This window comes from Notolabrus celidotus, chromosome 23 (assembly GCF_009762535.1).
Source record: "Notolabrus celidotus isolate fNotCel1 chromosome 23, fNotCel1.pri, whole genome shotgun sequence".
Lineage (NCBI taxonomy): Eukaryota > Metazoa > Chordata > Actinopteri > Labriformes > Labridae > Notolabrus > Notolabrus celidotus.
The window spans coordinates 20,834,449-20,859,069 of NC_048294.1; the positions used below are offsets into that span (position 1 = coordinate 20,834,449).

At 43.0% G+C, this 24,621-nt stretch overlaps 1 protein-coding gene across 1 annotated transcript in view; it reads left to right on the top strand.

Annotated features, from left to right (window-relative positions):
- The window catches only part of eml3 (EMAP like 3), a 51,099-nt gene that overhangs the window by 20,044 nt on the left and 6,434 nt on the right, over positions 1–24,621 (top strand). The window contains 16 exon segments of the mRNA XM_034676590.1: positions 3,243–3,419; positions 4,330–4,441; positions 4,574–5,053; positions 8,044–8,154; positions 8,498–8,526; positions 15,701–15,736; positions 15,860–15,980; positions 16,207–16,356; positions 19,579–19,648; positions 19,863–19,973; positions 20,111–20,206; positions 23,138–23,272; positions 23,430–23,568; positions 23,673–23,824; positions 23,968–24,093; positions 24,210–24,341. Coding sequence (XP_034532481.1) covers positions 3,243–3,419; positions 4,330–4,441; positions 4,574–5,053; positions 8,044–8,154; positions 8,498–8,526; positions 15,701–15,736; positions 15,860–15,980; positions 16,207–16,356; positions 19,579–19,648; positions 19,863–19,973; positions 20,111–20,206; positions 23,138–23,272; positions 23,430–23,568; positions 23,673–23,824; positions 23,968–24,093; positions 24,210–24,341 — 2,177 coding nt within the window.

A 24,621-nucleotide genomic window follows, 5' to 3' on the forward strand; every position in this document is an offset into this window, starting at 1 on the left:
TTTCCAAGTGGACACTCAGGGAACTGAAGTTTTAACACCTTAACATTGGCTTCAATTCTCGCGGGCGAACGTTGCTGCTTAATGCATACATGAAAAGCCGAGGCAGGGAGAGCAGCAGCAAAGACCCCTGGGGTACAAAACAGAGCGAGTATCAGTGGCAATACATATGACACTGGTAAAATCAGACACAGTAGAAAGGAGGAGCTGGGGTTGGAGGGTTGGAGATGTGCAGGGGAGCAGCAAGAGAAGGCAGGCAGAGCAGTTTAAATAGAACACACACAAAGGTACTTACGTTTTTGATGTATTGGGAAATTGGTGACACAGATTGTTATCATAAAAGAAAAACAGTCATCATTTCCAGAACATCAGTCCACTCCTGTTTTGTGGGGAGCTCAGGATCTAAGCCGCGCCTTGTGACTCTTTAACAACCAGGAATCAAAATACGGAACATGTATTCATCAGTGGACGCTGTAATTTAAGACATGTTAGGTTCTTCATTTTGACGTGGTGAAGAGTTCACATGTTTGTGAAGCTTGAAGGTTGATGTTTTTACAGATCACATCCTCGTCTTAGAAGTGCTGAGCTGAGCTGAATCCTGCTCTGTGGTCGGCCGCTCTGTTCAGATCACACGTGTGATTAATGGTTTGATTATCTGGGAGTCGTTCTCACATGTTCCTCCTCCACTTTACAGTAAGGAGGAGTAAACTTGGTCAGAGATGTGTCTGTGTTTCATACTTTTTAAATCGAGTTCTTAAGATTACAAGGCAGAATACATGACAAAGGGAAAGAAACATTTTAGAGAGAAGAAGGAATCTTGACGTTTGAGCTGAGACGAGCAGAGGAAACAGGTTTCTCTTCGTGTAATCAGAGAGCTGACCTGAGTGTCGGAGGAACATTTTTCTCCTCTTCATTTCTGGAACGGCTCCAGACGTTTTGCAACAGCGCTGATGATGAAATGTTGTTCCAGTGAAACTGTTACACCAGAGGAAAATGTCTTTAAAAGCCACAGCGAGTGAATCATCGTCCTGATCTGCCAAAACCTCCAGCAGGCCTCAGGCTGCTTTGACATCACTCCGCTGGCAAAGAGACAGTCACCGAGCAGAGAGCAGATCCACACTGCAGGAATGCTGAGGGCAAACACTCAGGAACGAGAAGGTTTTAGTTTCTCTTTTGATGATCAGTCTACTTCCTGTTTTATTCATTTTACTTCAGATTAATCAACATTTATGTAAACACGGCAGAGTTAGCAAGGACGGTAGTTTCCATCTGCAGATGTTAGACTCCTTAAGAAAGAAACAAGAAAGGGTGAGGAGGGAACACGGTGATGAGGGTGAAAGTAACACTTTACAATGAAACTACTTACAGAAAAAAACATGACAGTGTGAGAATAGAACATTTAGCAGCATTATAAAAATGATAGCATTATGAAGTGAGTGAATTTCAATCATAAAACACGTACAGTTCACACTCAAGCTGCAAGAAGACGCACAATCTGGGAAAAACTCACAGTTAGTAAACAACAGATCGATCAATCTTTATTTATAATGCACCAAATCATAAAACATGTTATCTGAAGACTCTTTCCACAGAGCAGATCTAGACCGTATTCTATGTTCTATTATTAACAAAGACCCAACATCAAGACAGGATCAGATCCAGTCCCATCTTACAGACAGGACTCAGTCTGATCTCATCTAAATCCACCATGAGCAGAGACCTTTGCAGCATTTAGCAAGTTACAGTGGCAAGGACAAACTTCCTTTAAGAGGCAGAAACCTCCAGCAGGACCAGACTCATGTTAGGCACACATCTGCTGAGACCGTGTTGGAGAGAGGGATAGAGAGAGAGAAGAGAGAGACAGATAATAGTGGTGAGACGGATAGTAGTAGTTGTAGCAGCTGGAGAGTCTGGAACGTCCACAGCAGCCGAGATCCAGATGAACCTACGAGACAAGGGAGCTCAGGGACTCCAGAAATGTCTATGGTTAGTAACTTTAATGGGACAGGAAGAGTTAAAGAAAGAGACGGACAGACAGACAGAGGAGAGAGAGGGAAAGACAGGATCCCAGTGTGTCAGTCTAAGCCTATAGCAGCATAACTAAGAGCTGGTCCACGCCTGAGCCAACTCCAACTATAAGCTTTTGGGGATAGAATGTAAAATGCACCTTTTGTTCCCTTCAGAACCAGGAGAACAGATCCAAACGAAGTCAGTGCAGTGCATGAAAACTTCTGGAGAGTATTTGGAGCGGTACGCCGTAAAAACTGTTTTTACTGTCGTGAATTTTTACTATCAACCTTTGCAGGAGCTGAGCTTGGAGTCTTTACAGGATCTGTGGTGTCTGAGGACCTCTTACCTACTTATTACTGAGCAGGAAACTGTTTCCTCAAAGATTCTCAGTCAATTAACACTGGGTCTGCTGGCCTGAAGAAATAACACTGAGTAATCATGAAACACAGCTGAGCAGGAAAATATGCTCCTGATGCTCGCTACACACAGCTTTGTTCCATTCTGTGACACTTCTATACACACACACGAGCACACAGTCTGGACCAGAATCAGCTCCATCCTACAGAACTGTGTCTCAGCTCAGCTTACAATAGAGTCTTTGAGAGGTTCAGAAGTTCTCATGTGTCCGAGTACAATGCTCTAAACATCTATAATCCTCCCTACAACTGGACTTCACACCACAAAACACACACACATAATACTTCTCTATACTTGTGAAGACCCTAATTACCTGGCTCCAAGCCTCTATTTAAAGATTCTGCATAAAAATTTAGAGTCTCTACTCAGGGGTCTGACTTTTAGTCTGTCGTCCGAGTAGTATAGACCAATCAGATGTGAGCAGGTAAAACATTCTGTATGGAGAGCAACAGCAAGTGTTCTAGAATTCTGAGAAAGAATGGAACATTCCGTGAAGGTCAGACCTAAAAAACATCAGTGGCTCTAATCCTCTTTCATAGACCTCCATTCAACAAACAAACATTGTAAAGTAGTTTCCATTCAGTTTCAGGTTCATGCTGCTGCAGGAAGCCAGAGTGAAGCCTCTGTGGAACTTACTGTTTACAGTGAAACTGAGACTCACCACAAACAGATGAACAGGCGCTACTCTGAGGGATTTAATGAACCAAGAAGTTATGATGTCCACTAGGATCATTCCCATCACATAGACCAGTTTGTCCAGTTCAGAAACGTCCTCATCCTCCTCTATAACCCCCTCTCTGTCCACTCTCTCCCTGTAGATGACGTGTCAGCCGACAGCAGTGCAGAGTTCCCAGACCGAGCGTCCATGATGGAGGTTCGTCTGCAGGCGCAGGAGGACGAGATCACGCTGCTGAAGTCCTCGCTGGCGGACGCTTTGAGAAGGATCCGCCTCCACGATCAGCTGCTGCCTTTACTGAAACAACAGCTCATCGCAGGTGAGTCTAATGGACGTAGTATTCTACATCATGACTGCGGCTGCACAATAACGTAAAAACTGATACTGTAATATCTTTTCTTTCTGCATTGTATATTTTGATATTGCTAATATTTCATCCAGCATTTCAATGATGTTTATCGTAAAGTTTAATCCACGTCACAGCATGAAAGTCACCTTTAATCAAACCAGAGCTCCCAGGTTTAGATCATTAACACCTAGCCTGGTGTTCTCCAGGCGATGTGAGATATACCGGCCCAATCATATGCGACACAGGAGCCTGTTTTAAACTTCCGCATCAAATTGACGCTATAGCCTTCGCCGTTGGTCCACATAGCCTGACCACATAGTTACATTTCCTCAGAAATGTAACTATGTATTAAAACGATGCAGACCAAAAGCCCTGTGATTGGTCCACTGGGCAGCATAGTGTTTCCTACATTTACAACATCTCTGGAATCACCAACATCGGCTGCTCATTCCATCTTTTTTATCTCTGGGTCTGAGTAATATCAACCAATCAGGTGTCAGCAGGCTTTGGTGTCTGCATGAAAACGGTCTGTATGGAGAGCAAAAGCAGGAGGAACACAATGTAGAACACAAACCAGTGTAATAACATCCCGGCTCCCATGGTTGGTAATCTGAGGAGGATTTCTTTCTCTCTATGAACAGACATCTGCATGAAGAGCAGCTAACAATCTATTGGAACAACAGCAACATGTATCAGTGACAAGTGATCTGAGTAGCTTAGAAATCACACCGCCTACATGTGCTCAGGTGGAGTGTTGCAGAGCGCCGTGACCCAATGGAGGCGATGTTATCAAGGATGCTTTAAACGAGATCTGTGTTTTTATTTTCAACACAAACCAAAAAGAAACTCCCCTCATCACGTCCTCGTCTTTAATCTCCAGTGAACCCTGCAGCTGCTCGAGTCCTGAACCAGGTGTGCTGCTCTGACGGCTGTAACAACAGGAAGCTGTCATCCAGCTCGGCAGGTGACGGGATCAGACTCTCTGCTCACAGGTAACGGACACACACCGGGGGGCCGACGGAGGAATACCGTCTATTTGTGTTTGGGGATAAAGAGTTTATTGATGTTTTGTTTGTTTGTTTGTGGTCATGTGACGTCTCTGCTGACCTTTGACCCTTCTCTAGCCAACTGTCAGACACTCTGAGCACCACTAACGGACACATAGGATGCCCAGAGTCCCTGAAACAAAGACCTGGACCCGCCACACAGGACAGATCCACACAGACAGACCCCGCTCTCTCAGTGCAGGACAGGGTCCCTCTGCCCAGGCGGGTCCAGAGCCTGAACCTGGAGGACGCCCTCCCTCCTGCAGTGCCTGCGCTAGAAGGGACGCGGGCCAAGCTGCACCGCGTCCCTGGTCTGGAGGAGGATGAGGACCAGGAGGAGGAAGAAGAGGGGGGAGGGGAGCTGAGCTGGACGTCGTCGGTGGAGGAGCCGATCCAGCCCACGACAATTCAAGGTCTTCAGAGGGAGGAGTTCCAGGACGGGAGCTGCTCCCCTGAGGATCCTGGCTCCTCCTCCCCTTCAGTCAGAACACCAGACCAGAACCAGAGCCCCCGATCTGGGCCGCTGTCCCCCATCCAGGAGGGAGAGAAGAAACCGCTGTGCGTTATCTCACCATCCTTCTCACCGCCGTCCTCATAATCAACCCCCCTCTCTCTCTCTCTCTCTCTCTCTCTCTCTCTCTCTCTCCCTCTCTCTCTCTCTCTCTTCCTCTCTCTCTCTCTCTAATCAGATCAATCGATTAACACGTGTGTGACTGTAAACCCCAGGTGTGCTGCAAACGTTTGTAACAGGGGACCTCAGGTTAGCAGGGGGAGATCGCTACGGTGTCAAACTTCAGACCATAACAATGCATGATGGATCCTTTAAATTTACACAAACAACACGAGCACAGAGAGACGTTATGCGATCTGCAGCACAATTTGTGGTGCATTTATCACCTTGCATGACCTCTATGAGTGAGATGTGTTGTTTTATTTGCACAAGTTTAACAAGTGAAAAAACATGTGGCCTTTTTGTGCATCAGGACGATGTCTCAAAATAAGAAGATATAAATCTGAAAAAGTTCTCATGTTTCGGAGACACTGCTCGTTGTTTTGGGTTAGTATTTACAGAAAGACCTCCTCGTCTTTTTTCATCACATTAGCATAAATAGCTTCCATAGATTATCCTGCCTCTGTAAATTAAACTGGAGAGGGCCGCTGACATGTTCTGTTGGTGTGTTCTCCTCCCCTCTGTGTACTTTCCTCTCCGTGTGTTTGAGCAGTGGGCGAAGGAACATAAAGCCTTTTTGTGCAGCATAATGGCGGCACTCGTGCACACTGAGTGACAGATCCAAGATTAACTTTGCGGCGCACACACACAGGTTTGAGCTCGGTGGAAAAAGTGACGAGAAGGCGATTGAACACAGAAAAACCACTACAAGCGGGGTTAGTGTTACGGCGTGTTTATACTTCAGCTGAACGAGAAAGGTCAAAAAGAAACAGTTTGAATCGTCCAAACTGCACACATCCATCACTGGGCCTCCACGCCGCAATCACACAGGATTAAAGTTTGATGCTTTAAGACGATGCAGATGTGCACAGTCGACTGGGATTTGCAGAAGCACACAGACTTTGTTAGATGGACAGGTTTTTCCGCTGCACTTCTGCACTAATCATCCTCCTCTTCAAACAAACGAAGGATCTGCTGCATGCTGTGATTTGTTCTCCTCTGTGAAATCAAAGAACCGGAGCTGCTGCTGCTTTTGTTTACTCGTGTGTGCGCTCGTGCATGCATCTCCTCTTTGTCTCACTTCCTTGTTGTGGCTTGTAAAGAGTTTTTTTTTTCATTGGTGATGGGAAACATAAGCTGCTCAGCTCTGACACGCCCCTCTATGGAAACAGGAGGTAGTGGGAGAGTGATTCCTCTGTGCTCTACATTCAACACTTTATTTAAAGATTAGTACAGTGATACAGGAGAGGGGGAGGATGAGGGGGAGGATGCTTTACCAGATGAGTTTCACTTCTCTGATTTACAGCCAGTGACGTGGAGAAACGCCAGGTTTTTTTTTAGTCTGGTAACACTTCCTGTGGTAGACCGGTGTGAGTAGGACGTGCTCAGACTTAACAGTTTGTTTTAAAACATGTTTTCTGTGTGTGTTATTTCGGTTATACATTCTTAGATGGATCAGTTTGAGAGCATCATCTTCATCAAACCTCTCCTTGATGAAGATGACAGTTTAGGATTTTGATTAAACACAAAGAAAAAGACAAAATTTTGTTTTAAATCTGATTTATTTGGTCTTATTTTCAGCATTTGTGCAGCACTGAAGCAATATGACTCTTTAATGAAACCTAGCTATCTCCACAGAGCTGCTCTTTCATTCACTTACTTCTACACTGATCGTTGCAAAGAGTTATTATAAGGTGAAAAACATAACAAGCCTGGAGTCAGGGATGATATTTTGGGGAGAAAGAAAAGACTTTAAAGATTTTAATTTAATTTTCAGAACAAATCTCAGAGATAATAAAGTCAAAAATACATTTAAAGTCAGAATTATGGGAAATTTAAGTTTTTGATTCATGAGAAAAAACTCAAGTAAACTCAAGGGAAGCAAAACACATTTTAATTACGATTGATTGCAAAAATGTTTAAAATTCCCTTATTTTGCATTTCTAAACAGTTTTTAAGTTCATATCAACGATGTACAGAAATTTCGGAATCAAAATGAATGTAATGAAATCTACTTTATGATCTTGACATTTAGATTTATTATTCTTACAAAGAGTTACAGCGAGATTGAAATGTGGTCTGTGCCATGATACTCCGTAGCTAGTGGCCTGCCGCAGCATGTCGCTCCTTAAAGAGAGGCCAGTGTGGTTCTCCACCTACATGCCTCTCCACAACAGCCGCCACTGTTTTAGGAGCGACACAGGCGCGGCAGGCCACGAGCTACAGAGTGGAATTGCTTAGGCCACTTTTTGATCTCGGGGCTGCTGCTTATGAATGCTGATCTGCTGCACCAGTGTGCTCTGAAACCATGACCTAGAGGGAGGAGACAGCTTCAGAGAGTTTCACAAATATGCATGAGTGCATGTTCAGAACGTGCAACACATTCGAGGGCATAACAAACAACATGCAAAGCTCCGTTAACTTTGAGTGTTGTTGAAAACTGATATGATATCTTGCGAGGCATGTGACTGGTCTCAACATGCCAACCTGGAGACGTCTCTTAGACCTGAGTCTGACTTGCATACAGTTACCTCTCATTCAGCAGCGCTGTCATTCTTCTTTGTTTTGTTGAGCCCAAAATCCAGCAGATATGTGTGCATGTGTGTTTTCCTGAATTATATGTAAAGGCCCAACTAAAAGCCTGCATGGTGGTGAGTGAAAGTTAACAGTGAAGCAGAGACTAATGATGGCCAAAACTAAAAAACATAAACCCATGTGAGCGCATGAAACCAGACTTCTGTCCCTGCATGTTTCTGTGTTTACGCGCATGCACTCACTTTGTTTTGCATGCATCAGTAGGACTAACCACGTCCGTCTGTGTGTGATTGATGGTCTGTTTATGTCGTTAAGTCTGACTCGTGTCTTCGGGTCGTTTCAGGGTTCGCAGAAACAGCGAGAAGCTGGGGAATCCGGAGAAACAGAGGAAACGTCTGGACAAGAAGGCGGCGTCCTCGGCTAACCTCCTCGCCCGCTCGCCCAGCCTGGAGAAGTGAGTCACACTGCTGCAAATCACAGCTGTCACACACACATGCACACACACACATGCACACACACACATGCACACATACACACACACACACACACACACACACACACACACACACACACACACACACACACACGCACGCACACACACACACACACACACACACACACACACACACACACACACACAGCCTCTCATATCTCATTAAAGAGATACAAGCTGGGACTCTGAAGGCCCAGATGAACAATAATGAAATTCCTCTCCAACAGTGTGAGATCCTGCAGGGAGAGACAGACGGATTAAAGGGATGTATTTCTGTCTCACTCTCTGTTTTTTGTCTCCACAGTCGAGCCAAAGAGCTGATCGCCAACGCAGGTGAGTGACCCTGCAATACTGACGTTGCTATTTCATTCTCTGAAATGCAGAGGGATTTAATTGTCTATATGTTTAATATTTGGGGCACCGGTTGGCCTTGCAGTCTGGGTGTGCACCCCATGTGTAGAGTCTGTTGTCCTTGTTGCAGCAGTTGCTGGTTCGGCTTCCTGCTGCAAGTCTTCCCCAACTCTCTGCTCCCCATGCAGCCTGTCTCTCTGCAGCTGTCCAATCAATAAAGGCAGAACTTTATATCTCATCATATGTATTCGTAAGATATTTAACCCGTTTGCCTGGATGTTTATAGACTCTAAATACCCAACTCCTCAGTTTTAAAAGCAACAAATCTCCCTGAAATGGATTCCCACCAAAATAAAACCAGTTTGCATTTTTCACAAGAGATATTTCTAAATATATGCATTTAAGGGGAACTCCTTTTATTGGTTTAAAGTCAGTTGTCTGCAGTTTTTTTAAATATGAGAGAAAAACACAAGTCCAAACTTGTGAGGAAAGAAATCACACCATAAGACTTCCTTAAAGCCTTGGAAAATAATGAACTACTTGATATTTGCTGTATATAAATCGAACAGACTAAAATGCACTCCATCATGAGGAACCAGACTGAGCTATTAAGTTTCTTACTGGGTTGTTTCATGTCAGATATATCATGTGACATCATGTACAGAAATCTGATATAAAAGATACAGTATGTGTTGGGTCATAGCTGGGGGGGGGCATCCACATGGGGAAAACAATCCTCTCCTCTCACCTTCAATACTGCAAAACGCACAGATGCTAACTCTGTTGCAAATGCTAACGAGCTGTCCTGTCCTACGATGAGTCATTACTTTGAACTGACAGAGAAAGATGCATTAATAAGAATGAACACGTCACTTTGTTTCCTGTGCTGCTGATGCTGTTCTTAATCTGTCACTTTCACCGCAGAGGTCATGTGAGGTCAAATTGAAAAAGTTTTTATCTCAAATTGAATCATAGTTTGTGTTTATATTTATACAAATATGGTAAAAAGATGCGACTGTTGATATTTCAGACATGTATTGTTTCTTTAAAGCCATCAGATATTCTAAACAACGCATCTAAAACACAAATATCTGCAGATCCTTCAGCGGTCGAGGGATCTTAATTTCCGTTATTGTTTTGATTGAAGAAGAAGCCGTTTCTAACACTTGTATAACATCCTGTGAGTTTTTGTGTTGTTGTAAAGTTTGACACCAGATATTGTGATTCTCTGCCATGTATTTTTGTTCCTTACTCCTTCTAGTGAAGTGGTTTTTGAGTAGCTTGTATTAGCTTGACCTGCAGTTGTAGTTGTGAGACAGTTTTGGGAGTGTTTTTATTTATTGCGATCAAAGGTTATAATTAATGTTTAAGTAATAAAACAAGAGAGACAGGAAATGTGGGAGGGCGGTGACGTGAAGTGTCCTCACTCTCTCCTCCCCACTCAAGGTCGAGGCCCGGAGTTGCTCCAGTGATCACTGCGACAAGGACTTAAGTCTCTGAATGTGGGGCAGGTGCTTTTCCAGCTCAGGTAGCACCAGATCTTGTCTTCAGAGCTCCATGTGAGTCTTTGTCCTGCTCTGTTATTCAGTAACAGACATCCTGTAAAAGCAGGACAAAGACACACCTTAAGATCAAACTCTGCACCAATACTGTGTGAGGTGTTTGTGCAAACAAAGAGCTAAAGAACAAGGTTTACCTTCTCTCTGTGTAAAGGTCACTTCCTGGATCCAGTTCATTCCTGTTGGAGCAGATTTAGGTCTTTGTAGTTTTTTCGTCTGTGTGTTCTTGCAGACAGAGATGCTTTAGAGCTGGGTGAAGTATGTTTGCTGAGAAACATGCTCCTCTGATTGACGGCCATTGGTGGACAGTAACACAGTAAATTTACTTGAGTATTAGTTTTTTGGGGAACTTGTTACTTTTACTACATTTGAGAGACAAATATCATACTTTTGACTCCACTAAATTTCTATCAGTGCTCTAGTTACTCACTACTTTTGCTTTGAAGTCAGCTCATGAGTTTTCTTTTCTGAAATCAGATCTCAAAGTCCGTAAGCTGTTTGTGTCCTTGTGTTTGGTTTGTCTCAGTGGTGTAGCCGTACCTCTGTTGAGCGTAGATCAAACGTTCTTCAGATCAGTCGTTCATTTAGTCGTGGTGATGATGGCTATGACTGAGAAGGATGATGATTCTCTACCTGAGCACCACGGCCATATTTTAAACCCAGGTTTGAGGTGTTTAAATAAAGAATGATTGTTTGTATTGTTGTAAATCTCTGATCTGTTTACCACACAAACTTCATCACTGCCTAAAAAACATCAGCATCTAACCTGAGAAAGCATGTGGAGGTCTGGAGCTAACACACTGATTTAATTCCAGATGAACATTGTAAACTTATCTGTGCTTGTAGTAACTTAGTTTATATTTCATGGTAGACTTTTTAAATATGAAATCATGTTTTCTAGATAAACAGAACAGAGCAGAATGCTCACCCATGCATTCTTGACTGACCTCATGCTTTGTGAAAATACAATTAGAGATATTTTAAAAAGTACTTTGAATACTTCAGTATTTTTAAAAGCAAGTACTCCAGGACTTTAACTCAAGTAATAATTTTTAGGAAGAACTTTCACTTGTGTTGGAGTAATGTTTGACCAGGAGGATCTATACTTTGACTTAAGTAATGAAGGCGTATACTTTGTCCACCACATTTGACAGCTGACCTTTCACTTCGAGTGCAGCGTCTTCTGTCGGACATATTCCCGCAATCCTGATAATCTGAGTTTTTTCCCACGTTTCCCTCCGCCCTGACTCCACTGAAGGAAACAACCGACTCGTCCGTGTCTTCTTATGCTCGCTGGTTCACACATGGAGTCATTTGTGTAAAAACGAAAGTATTTCCCAACAAACCACAGCGCGGTTAGCGTAGCTTTTATGAGAGTTGGCCTTTGGGTTTGCTCTGCTTTTAGGCCTCATTCCTGCAGAACACTGTGTTTGAGTTCAGGAAGAACATGCTGTTTCAGAACTTCAAGCAGAGTACGAACAAAACTTTGACTGTGCAGTCCCTGTTGTTCCACTCTTACATGGGGCAAGGAGGGCGTTTTCCACAGGATAGAAAAGCAGTAACTTGCAGAAGCATTTGTTCTTTTTACAGCTGAAACTTAAGATTTGAGTCATTTATAATCATGTTTAAAGACATCCTGCAGAGAAAAAGAAACCCTCATTACATCTGTAGAGTAAATATGAAGCCTTTGTCAGAAGTTAGCCTCTAAAAACAGCTCATCCATCTTTACATCATTACGTCTAAAACACAGCCTCTGCCTTTGTTCCTTTTGCACCTTGAAGTTTAGACGTCTGTCTTTCACATCATCACTGTTTTGTGCGTCCATGATGTCGATCAGATTCGTCACATGGTGTAAAACATGATGAAGCTGCACCAGCAGCAGTAGAGATCCCTGTGTGCAAAATCCAAGTTTGGCTGTGTGCACACCTTTGTACTGTTGCACTGAACTCTGCAGCAGCATGTTGTGGAAGTGCAAGAAGAACGACTTTTAAACGCACAGTTGGAGCTCTACACACACACACACACACACACACACACACACACACACACACACACACACACACACACACACACACACAAAATGTTCTATGCTTCTGTTACTACCTCTTACAGTGGGTCAGAGGCAGCACGACTACACCCCTCCGGTCCACCTCTGCATGCTGTACCTTGTAGATGAGGCGTAACAGGGGCTTAAATTACCTGCTGGTAAGAGCTTTTATTAGCTTCAGCATGAGTTACAAATTTTATACAACCTTTAAGTTGTGCAGATTTGAGGAACATGACAGTTAAAGAAACGTACAGAATTTCTGTTGCAGAATATCCTCAAAGATAAAATATTTAGAGATTCAAACAAATCTAAAAGTGTGAGAACATTTCCTCTTCATGTTTTGAACTTCAGGATCTTTCTGAGGACCCACAGGCTGTCGTCTGACGATGTTCTAGGAGCGATAACCAACTTTTCAGGACTTCTTGTGCAGCAAGCTGTTAGTTTTCTGTTGGACTAGAAACCTGAGAGGGGAGAACGGACCTGGATTAAAGAGACTGTATCAGAGAGCGGGTTGTTAGCTGCACTTGTGTGCACACTTCTGTCTAAAGAGATTAAAACGTCTCGTAAATGATGCAAAACAAACCAATACACTCCTCAAAATCTCTGGTCCTGCACCAACAGAGTCTACATTTCTTTTGCAAATGTCTGTGATAGAGATGAAGCACAAAACATGCCAGATTACATTTATGCCATGATCCCTGCTTTTATGCATTATTATTCCTCATTTATTTACATAACTTAGAATGCAATGCTGCTATAAATTAGTGAAAGCCTGACTGAGTATTTTAAAACAGTCATGGTGCTGTTAGACATTTTTAACAGTGCATAAGTGTCATCAAGACGTGTTCACTGTGTGAAAGGGTTTCAAATATTAGCCCTTTTTATAATCAGTTCAAGGCGGGACTTAAACAACCCCGTTCATGTCACAGAGGCATGATGAAGGGGCCGAGTCGTCCTGCAGCGTCCTGTGCGTGCTTGTGCAATGCCGTGAGAAGTAATAAGTGTTACGTTCTTAGGGAGTGTACGTGAGATGTCTCCATCAGGGAATGAAGCTCTTCATGAGCGTGACGTCACACCGAGAGCTCCCAGGTTATTGTAGCTGCTCGATCACCTGAAACCGCCCACAACAGCCTGCTTTCCTCCTCTGTCTTTAAACCAGAGTCATCCCTCCTTCACGTGAAGCCGGACTCTGCAGGGACAGTCTGTACACTGTCCTCGTGGAGTCACATGCTCAGTGGTTAGCCGAGCGCTCGCTCCTCTCCAGCACTCCTGACGGGATGATGGATGAACCGCTCTGCCAAGGAGGCTGCCAGAAAAACATTTTTCCTGCTCTCTGTCATTTTCAGTCTCCTACTGTCCTCACAGTTTGTGTTTGCTTGAGTAATAGTGGTGTGTGGGATGAATCTAAACTTCCTGAGATATTTATGGGTCAAAGGACGAAAGCGTTTGACTTTGTGACTCTCACATCAGCTCATAACTTCTGTGAGTTCTTTATTAAAACAAATGAAGAGTAGCTGGTGAGCGTGGAGGCCTGTCCTTGGAGCAGAGCTCAAATTAGAGTTTTATTTAGCCTCTTCTGTAGTTATTACAATCATAAGAGTAATGTACGGAGGCCTGAGGTCACAGAAGTACTCATTGGTGTGTGTGTGGTTGGAGCGATCACCATCTGGACTCATTTAAGAGAAACTTTAGTAGATGTGGGAATAAAGCACAGAGTGTGCAGAGGATGCACACTCTGTGCCCAGCAGCTGCTCCTGAATGAGACTAACAAGGATGAAAACTCGCGCTGTGCAGATCTGAGCTGAAGTGCAAAGTCTGAAATAGTTTGTATCTTGTTTTTACACAAGCAGTTATAGAAGTTGAAACATTTGTGTTACCACGATAGAAGTTGAACCATAAATCATATAAAGTATACTTCTCAGGGTCTGAAAGGCATCTCAAACCTGCAGTCTTCGTGTAGTCCTGCAGGGGGCGACTCCACATGTTGCAGATAGGTTGCAACCTCTGGTGTTGAAAAGTTAGGAGCAGGTCCCCTTCCTCGGAGGCTGCCATCGTGCACTGCCATGTTTCTGCAGCAGCACAGAACAGACAAACTAGTAACATCCGGGATTTTGTATTTAGTGAAAGGCCACGCAAAATACACCGGTGGGAAGACGAAGGAGAAGAAGAAGAGAATGGTTGTTGTTGTTGTTGTGGTTGTTGTTGTGTGTCAGTAGTTTTATAGTCTATGGTACAAAGTTAACACATGAAGGTTGTTTTTTGTCACTGAGTCAGTTTGTTATAATCATGGACAGGATCTCAAAGACGAGTCACGTTGAGGAGAGAGTCCACTCAAAAGTGTGACTTAACTTTATGCAGATGACACGACTCTGTTGGTGTCATCCATCATCTGTTCTTAAAGATTGATGATGCATCTCCTCCTCCTCTTATTGAAGCCAAAATATCCCCCAAGACAACCTGTCCCACCTCTTTCTCTAACTTAACCCACCTTTACCTTGTTGCTAATATGTCATCCATTCCCTGAATGAGAGAAGAGAATGAAAGATTGATGGAAAGTCTGGAGGAACAGTCCATCTATCTATTCTTTTTTCTTTCATGGTTCTAAAGCAATTTATTTTTTAGGTTATCAAAGATAAGATAACACTTTATTGATCCCCAGGGGAAATAAGGTTGTTGCAGCAACACAGACATAGTAGCAAGAGTAGCTCAAAAATAATAAGGGTAGAAAAACTAATTTAAAAAAAAAAAAAAATATATATATATATATATATATATATATATATATATATATATATATATATATATATATATATATATATATATATATATATATTTATTTTAAATCAAATCAAATCAAATATATATCGAAAACATTTTTTTTAAATAAATTGGAATGAAATAATATAAGAAATTAAATACAAATGACGTAAATAAAAATAATAAAATATTTCAAAAATAAAAAGCAAATACAAAAAATTAAAGTAAATAAATAAAATAAAATACAAATTAAAAATTAGAGGTCTATCTAAAAATAATAATAATTATTATTATTATTATTTTTATTATTATTAAAATAACAAATAATCTATTAATATTTTATAAACAGGGTCTTGGGTTCTTGCTTTTATAGATGGCTCCTCTGATGGTCCCACAACTCAGTGATTTATGTCCTCTCCTCCAGCACCTCACTGTCCCATGACTGATGTTGTTACTAGAAAGAACTCCACGTCTCCTCCATCGGTTTTTATCAGTTAGCAGCGTTTAACGGCCACACAGACAGTCGAACACCGAGCCTGCTCAGCCTTCGCCCTCCAGCCTCATAAACAAACTTGACGTCTGCCAAGCCGTCAGAGTCAGGCTGGAAATCCTAGAAAGACACGAGAAAGGAAAATATGACACAGCATGAAATTCAAAGCTCATAGATCTGAGGCGTATAAACCGGTTATAGGTCCTCTGGGATCCCTCAGGTCAGAGTCGGGTCACCTGTGACTCAGAGTTTAGAGGAGGAGGTGTTTATTTGTCTGCTAACCTTGTGTTTTTATCCTCACAGGCTCCCCCGGGTCCAGAAGAGGAACCTACGGCCAAGGTAGATCTGCTGCTCGGTCTCTTTGAGCTCTCTTTATGTAGCTTCAGCATGCTCTGACTCTGCTGAAGTGAAAGATGAGAAGAGTTTCATCATGACCTTGCTCCTCTGCTGTTTGTTTTCCAGGACAGTCCATTAAAATGTTCATCCGCGGCCGGCCCATCACCATGTACATCCCCTCCAACATCCAGAACTATGAAGACCTGAAGATGGAGCCGCCCTCAGACCGACTGGAGCTGGACTGGGTGTATCCTTCTCTAGCTGCATGCTCGTATTTATGAGAGCTGTGTTACATTCAGACTGAGCTGATTTCACTGTGAGGTGGTTTCCTGGACTGAAGTCGAGCGCTGCTTCGACCAGAGAGTCTGGATATGTTGGTGCTAGATGTTTCAGTCACGTCTATGATCGATATAGATAAGAATGAGAATAAGAATGAGAATGGTCGAGTGATTCTCCTTGACCCCGTGACACAGGTACGGTTATCGAGGACGGGACTGCAGAGCTAACCTGTACTTCCTGCCGACAGGAGAGGCGGTGTACTTCATCGCCTGTGTCGTCGTTCTTTACCACATCAAGAACCGAACACAGCGACACTACCGCAAACACACCGACTGCGTCCGCTGGTCAGTGAGGAGGATTTTAATCATCTGTTTTTTAAGATACAGGAGAGATGAAGCTTTACAAACATACAAAGGATATGAAGTAGAGCAGGCCAAAGACAGACAGGAGAAAAATAACATGCATTAAACGCATAAATCTAGCTTGAGATTAGCACATGCACTCAGCAATCACAGGTCTTTAATCTGAGATCTGAAGTTTCAACATGATTCATACATTCATAAAACACTAACTCTCTTAACTTTACATTTATAAACACAGCTTTTGTCTGCAGAAATCTTGTGTACATTCAGACTTTAGAGTAACTTCTGCAAACGATGTTTCAGAAGTTGGAGAGCAGATCAGTCAAATCCCAACAAATGTTATCTGAAGACTCTTTCCAAACACAGCAGGTCTAGACCGTACTCTATGTTCCATCATTAACAAAGACCCAACATCAAGACAGGATAAGATCCAGTCCCATCTTACAGGCAGGACTCAGTCTGATCTAATCTTAATCCAGCATGAGCAGAGCACTTTGCAGCATTTAGCAAGTTACAGTGGCAAGGACAAACTTCCTTTAACAGGCAGAAACCTCCATCAGGACCAGACTCATGTTAGACACACATCTGCTGAGACCGTGTTGGAGAGAGGGACAGAGGGAGATGAAGAGAGAGAGAGAGAGAGAGAGAGATGATAGTGACGAGACGTATAGTAGTAGTTGTGGCAGCTGGAGTTTGGCACGTCCACAGCAGCAGGCCGTCTATGGCAGAGATCTAGAGGAACCTACGAGACAAGGGAGCTCAGGGACTCAAGAAAGGTCTAGGGTTACTAACTTTAATCGGACAGGGAGATCACAGCCTGTAGTTCACATTAAAGTAGAAAACAGTCTCCTTAGAACTCATAATTTTAAATAGTTGTTGCATGAGTAGTTAGAGGAGGATTTACGTCCACATCTGCAGATGCCGCCCCGATCCGTCTGTCAATCTCTCGCTCTCTTTTCCCCCCACTCGTGAACAAGACCCCGAGAGAGAGGTGCAAGCTTTGGCCTGCTTTAAAACAACGATGCATCATTTTATCTCCTGAACAAAACAGAGCAGCTCCAGGTGAGAGAGCAGCCTCAGATTTACTTCTGGCAGAAAGTCACTGCAGCAGCTTCCTCACACCTGCGCTCTCAGAGGTAGAGTTATCATCTCTTCTCGTCTGTCCTGAGACGTAAAAACACGCCGCCAGCCGACACGCCACGATCTGATGAAGTTATTTTTGGTTTCACCTGAACATGAACTCCACCAGGTTTCTTTATGTGGCGGCTCAGGGCGGGTACAGGTCTGATTGCGTGCACGCTGACATGTTACTGCCTGCCTTTGAGCCACTTTAACCTCAGACCTGTATGAGATGTGTTTCCTGAGAAAGAGGATGTTATGTGACGGCTCTCTCCTGACAGAGGCAGCTTCAGGTTGAGGCGCAACCTTTATGTTTGCCGTCAGCTGAGCACAGATACGTTCAAAGTGTCAGACGTTTAATATGTTTTATTAAAAATCACTTTTAATATGAATCCAAACTGATGCCAGGCCCTCGACAAGAAACAACCTGACCAACTGAAGTCTCATTTAGAAGGATTCCTGCCGTATGAAGGTGAATCAAGCTGAGTTTTATTTCTGGACTCTAAAGAGGGAGCACCGGGGACGGCTGTATATAACTTCTTGATTTGACAACTCTGCGTGGTTTTGGCATGAGAAGATGGGATGTATGAGTGCCCTCTCATATACATTAAAAATGAAAGCAATAAGGGTGGAATAAAGAACTGATTTGTTTCTTTCTCTGCTTTAAAAATGGAGGAATTTATTACAGTTTCCAGAGTCTGTAAAGTCTTTAAAGTAGAGCTGTCCATCTTTATTCAGAGGGTCTCTTTATTTCTCTAACGGAGCCAAAACAACCAGAGAGCTGATTTTATGAGCTGCTCTTTATGTGACAGACAGAGATACTCACTGCCAGGTTATTCTGTTGGTTTTCCACACTGCACATCTCCAAGATATTCTGCCTCAGAGGCATACGAATACTTTCTAATGTACTCAACAGCGCTTTAGTTTAGATTAAATAAAAAAGGGTGAGGTTAAAATCTTGACTAGAATTTAAAATCCTTCTTCTGACACACAAAGCTCTTAATGGTCAGACACCTTCATATCTTAAAGAGCTCATAGTGCCCTGTTACCCCTCTAGAACACTACACTCCTAACATGCAGGTCTGCTGGTCGTACCTAAAGTCTCTAAAAGTAGTATGGGAGGTAGAGCCTTCAGTTATCAGGCCCCTCTCCTTTGGAATCATCTACCAGTCAGGGTCCGGGAGGCAGACACCCTCTCTACTTTTAAGAGGAGGCTTCAAACTTTCCTTTATGATAATGCTTATATTTAGAACTGGATCAGGCTTGGACCAGCTCTTAGTTATGCTGCTATAGGCTTAGACTGCCAGGGGAACTGGCACACTGGGATCCTGTCTTTCCCTCTCTCTCTTCTCTCTGTCTGTCTCTTATTTTAACTCTTCCAGTCCCATTAAAGTTACTAACCATAGACCTTTCTGGAGTCCCTGAGCTCCCTTGTCTCGTAGGTTCCTCTGGATCTCTGCTGCTGTGGACGTTCCAGACTCCAGCTGCTACAACTACTACTATCCGTCTCACCACTATCATCTCTCTCTCTCTTCATCTCCTCTATCCCTCTCTCCAACACGGTCTCAGCAGATGTGTGTCTAACATGAGTCTGGTCCTGCTGGAGGTTTCTGCCTGTTAAAGGAAGTTTGTCCTTGCCACTGTTACTTGCTAAATGCTGCAAAGTGCTCTGCTCATGGTGGATTAAGAAGAAAACAGACTGAGTCCTGTCTGTAAGATGGAACTGGATCTTATCCGGTCTTGATGTTGGGTCTTTGTTAATAATAGAACATAGAGTAAGGTCTAGACCTGCTGTGTTTGGAAAGAGTCTTCAGATAACAAAGCAGCACCCGTCCACAGATCTTTGCTTTGTTGGATCATTCTTAGTTTACATTTTTCTATTCTGTAGCTTCAGTTAGTTTAGTACAGAAACAGCTTTAGACACGTTAGACTCTGAGACTGTGAGGATGTTTCAGCGGCTGGGCGATGATCTGTCACATTACAGCACAGTAGATATTGTTTTCTTTATCGTGTATCTTTACTTCTGCTAAATGTTTCTGAACCATGTCTTATCATAAAGTGAAATGATCTTTGTTCCTCCTGCAGTCTGACCCTCCATCCTGACAAAGTGAGGGTGGCGTCTGGACAGACAGCAGGCGTGGAAAAAGACGGCAAGGTGACGGGCGTTTGGCGTTTTAAGTGTTACGTTTCTGCTCCCTAATCTTATGTGTTAGTTATATATCTAACTGTAAGTGTGTGTGTGTGTTTGTGTTTGTGTGTGTGTGTGTGTGTGTGGTGTGTGTGTGTGTGTGTGTGTGTGTGTGTGTGTGTGTGTGTGTGTGTGTGTGTGTGTGTGTGTGTGTGTGTGTGTGTGTGTGTGTGTGTCTCAGCCTCTCCAGCCTTGCGTTCATATCTGGGACTCGACCACGCTCGTCACCCTGCAGCAGATCGGTCTGGGAACCTTCCAGAGAGGAGTGGGATCAGTTGCATTTTCTTTCGCTGTGAGTTTAATAAAACATGTATTATGTAAAAAGTTTTAACATTATCTTTTAGACTTTATTTGAAAGGACAGCTTGAGAGTGAGAATGAGAGAGAGAGCGAGGGATGATGATGTATCTATATCTGTGGTTGTTTTCAGGACAGTGGAGCGTCTCTGTGTGTGATCGATGACTCCAATGAACACATGCTGTCAGTGTGGGACTGCAACAAGGGGACCAAGACAGCAGAGGTCAAGGTAAGCAGTTCAAGTACCTTCAAATTTAACATGTTTTACACAGAGAGACCTACAGGGGGCGTACTGCTAAACCTCTAATCAACCCTACTACTCTGTTCATCAATAAATACCTCCCACTTTCCTTAAACTCTAAACTCTCCCTCATAAGGAATAGAAATGTTGATATCAGGTGTTTTTTCAGCTCTTGGTCGAGTTTTCTCCGTGTGACGTATTTCCCAAAACACATCTTATGGATATGAACATGCATTCAAGAGCACACGTCACCAACCCAGCCTCTCTTTCCTGGCTCGATGTGTGGTTCAGGATTGATTCTGAGATCTTTTTATTGGTCTAAATCATTTAGACACTGGTTAGGTGCAGCTTATCTCTGTGACTTTTCAAACCAGACGTTTTATTGAGGACTCTCAGGCCTCTGCAGGTTCTGCTGGCTCCGGTACAGCTTCTTTTGAAATCCCTCCATCTATCTTCTTCCTCTCATTTGGGGTCCTGTTGCCCCAAAAGTCCCTCTTCAGAACAACATGTGGAGTGAGCCCGAGGTCTTCTCCCAGTTGAACATGCATGGAAAACCTCCAAAGGATGGCGCCCAGGAGGCATCCTAATCCGATCCCCATATCACCTGAACTGGCTCCTCTTCATGTGAAGGAGTAAATCTTAAGCTTCCCTTCAGGCTTGGATTTTAAATCCCTTTTTATAATCAATTTTAGCTACGGCTGTCAAAGAAGTCAATTTTGGGAAACTGGGATTCGTTGCATTTTTAAGGACATGCTTAAAGCAGAACTGCAACAATGCAAAGTGATAATGCCCCAGCGCTGACAGTAACTTTTCCAATTTTAGTTTAATCCTCAGATCTGTGGTGATTCTGACTCTATTAAATTCAGCTTTTGTGATGCAGCTGTATCAGCTGCACCTGTATGCTTAGCTCGTACGTGGTTGCTGAAACTCTTTGTATCAGAGCGCTGGTGGCCTAGCGGTCTACGCGCCTCATATACAGAGGCCATAGTTAGTGAGGCAGGTTAGATTCCAGCTTTGACCATTTATTGCATGTCCTCCCCCTCTCTCCACTCCCCCCTTTTCCTGTCTGTCTTCAGCTGTCCTATCCATAAAGGCAAAAATACCCCAAAAATAACTTTAAAAAAAAATGACTTTTTGTCAAACAGAATTAAAATATCACCATAGTGCAGATTAGTTTTGATGTTTGGGAGTCTTTATAATAGAAACATGTCGTTCAAAAGCACAGTGGTGTCGTTATTTCATCACAGCTGCAGCAGGAAGACACTGCGGTAGTTTAACTACAGTGAGCCAGGAGGGACAAAATAGAACACCATTTTTTTTTATCCATTATTAATGTTTTTTTTATAATTCTGTTTTTTTATTATTTTCAAACACACATAAGAACACTCAAATCAGAAGGAACAATGAAAAAAATTGTTTTGATAACAAAGAAACAAAGACATTCTCACATAAAATGTAATAAGGCCATCGACAAAAGAAAGAAAAAAACAATAAACCCATTTTAAAAATGCTAACAATTTTGCACAGGGAAATGACTCAGATCAGTGCATTGCGATTACTCACATACCCTTATAATAATTGTATACATGGCAAATGTAATTCTCATTCTCTATCAGCACAAAGGACATGATAAAAATATTCAGTGCAAGTGGTTACATAACAAACAGCTGCTCCCCAGATACCCAACATTGACTGTAGGGTAACCATCACATTATATTCTAATCATTTACACCCAAGTAATTATGACCATTCCTCCTACTGTAAACTGCATGTTGTGTCATCAAATAATTTTCAAGAGTGAGAAGAATGCGTTAATTTCAGACCTTAAATGTGATTAACAGTCCCAATTGTTAAAAAGACCTAAGGAAGAGACCCATTACAAAAACATCCTTTATTTACTCTGATTGAAGCAGCACATTTAGCAGCTGAAGCTACTTGAGACGAACAAACAAACAAACAAACATTTTAATTAAATAAACAAACACAGATGCAGCTGAAACATTTAGGGATTAAACTGGAGTGACTCTTCTGCTGTGGATCTGATGTTTTTAAAATCAAGTCACGGGCACACAGCGTTAGAATAAACCTGTAGTAGGAGCGTGAGGATGAGGCAGGCTGCAGTAAAGTGAACACGCACACAATAACACACACTACACAAACACAGTAACACACTCTCAGCGTGTCGATCTGTGTTTGTAGAGAGGAAGTCAGGGAAAAGATGGCGGCCGAGCTTCTGCCCTGCTTTTTATGGCTTCATCCCAAAAATGCCTCGACTTCCCTTAGAGCTGTCTCTGCACAGCTGCCATGGAAACAGTGTAAATATTTCACACACTGAACATGTGTGTGTGTGTTCATGTGTGCGTGTGTGTGTTCTGTAACGCAGATGAGGGAACACACACTTTGAACATGTATGTAATAGCATGTAATGGTCTTGTGTGTTTTATGAAATCTGCAGAGATTTAGTTCTGGAGCGATCAAATTTAACACACACTACACACACACACACACACACACACACACACACACACACACACACACACATCCAACAGGAACAAGATAATCACCCCCCCTCCTCCTGCAGTGGAAGAGTCCATATGCCGTCTTTATAGCTCGGCCATGAATGAGCTTTTTGTGCAGGAATGATTCTGTCTGTACTCTCTGCACACACACTCACACTGAGGCTGTGTGTTTGTGTGTGTGTATGTTTGTGTTTGTGTGTGTCTTGTGGCAGAATATATTTCATAGTTGTCTAGACAGGCTTCCTGGGAAAGTTGAAGGATTCTAAAATCTCATTTCCATGCCTCAAAAAGTCATGAACAAAGTTTTTAAACGACTTGAAAGTTCCTGAAAATATGAATATGATGTGTCCTCGTTCATCCCTAAAATCAGGTTGTGTGTGTGTGTGTGTTTCTGTTGTAGAGCACTAACGAGGCCGTGTTCGCTGTGGAGTTTAACCCCAGCGACAGCTCCAGCATCATCACCTGCGGGAAATCTCACGTCTACTTCTGGACTCACACCAACGGACAGTTCACCAAGAAGCAGGGCATCTTTGGAGTAAGACACATCATGGTTTAATCAAAGATTATTTATCCTGACCAGAGGAAATGTTTGGATAATCAGAGTTCAGTTTATTTTCATGCAGGGTTTTTTAGTCTGCAGGAAAAAGAACAAGAATTTGTCACATCGCTTAAAGGATCCCTTTTCTTTACAGAAATACAAGAAGCCAAAGTTCATCCAGTGTTTTGTGTTCAGTCTGACCGGGGACGTTCTGACCGGAGACTCTGAAGGAAACATCCTGACATGGGGAAAATCAGCTGCTGACATAAAGACGCTCGGGAAAGGAGCCAAAGGTCAGAGCAGCTCATCAATATGTTCATTTTTCAAATTCTCTTTTCATCAATAAGTTATTTTTTTAAATTGCATATAACTGCTGAAATGTCTCTTCCTCTTGCAGAGACGCTTCAGATCATGCGTCAGACTCGAGCGCATGAAGGTAGCGTGTTCACTCTGTGCACCCTGCAGGGCGGCGCTCTGCTCAGCGGTGGAGGAAAAGACCGAAAGATCATCCGCTGGAGCGCCGACCTGGCTCCTGAAAGAGAGTGTGAGGTGAACGGCAGCTCTGTCTGTGTGTGTGTGTGTGTGTGTGTGTGTGTGTGTGTGTGTGTGTGTGTGTGTGTGTGTGTGTGTGTGTGTTAAATTCAGGTAAATATTCAAGTCTCATTCTTGATCATTTCTGATCACTCGTTCAGATTCCAGAGAATTATGGGGCGGTGCGTACCATTGCGGACGTGGACGGTGAGGAGCTGTTGGTTGGTACAACCCGGAACGCTGTTCTCAGAGGAACCTTCTCAGACGGATTTGTGGCCATCGTGCAGGTAGATGAGAATAAATCAAACATGTGTGCTTCTACCTGTGAGTATTTCAGGATCAAACACTTTTATATCTGTGAGGCATAACTCAAACTGTGTGTGTGTGTGTGTGTGTGTCTTAGGGTCATGTAGATGAGATGTGGGGACTGGCCACACACCCCTCTCAGAGCATCTTCCTCACCTGTGGTCATGACAGACAGGTGTGTCTGTGGAACACCGAGGAGCACAAGCTCGACTGGTGCATCTGTCTGGAGGTAAAACATGCTGATCCTGGCTTTAACTGAGATAAAATCATTACTACCTGTACTATAAGACCTATGGGTGGTTTTCAACCAGAAGTACCAGGAACCTTTAGTTCCCAGAACTTCTCTTCAAGGAACTAAATGTTTCCTGTGGCCCATTGTTTAGGGCAATAAGACAGAGACAAAGAACATACAGCAAAGATGACACCATAGAAGGAGACAGACAGGCCAACATCAGTTGCGACACCACAGTTAGCCTGTTAGCATGAATGAGATTCCTCTTGTGCTGTTT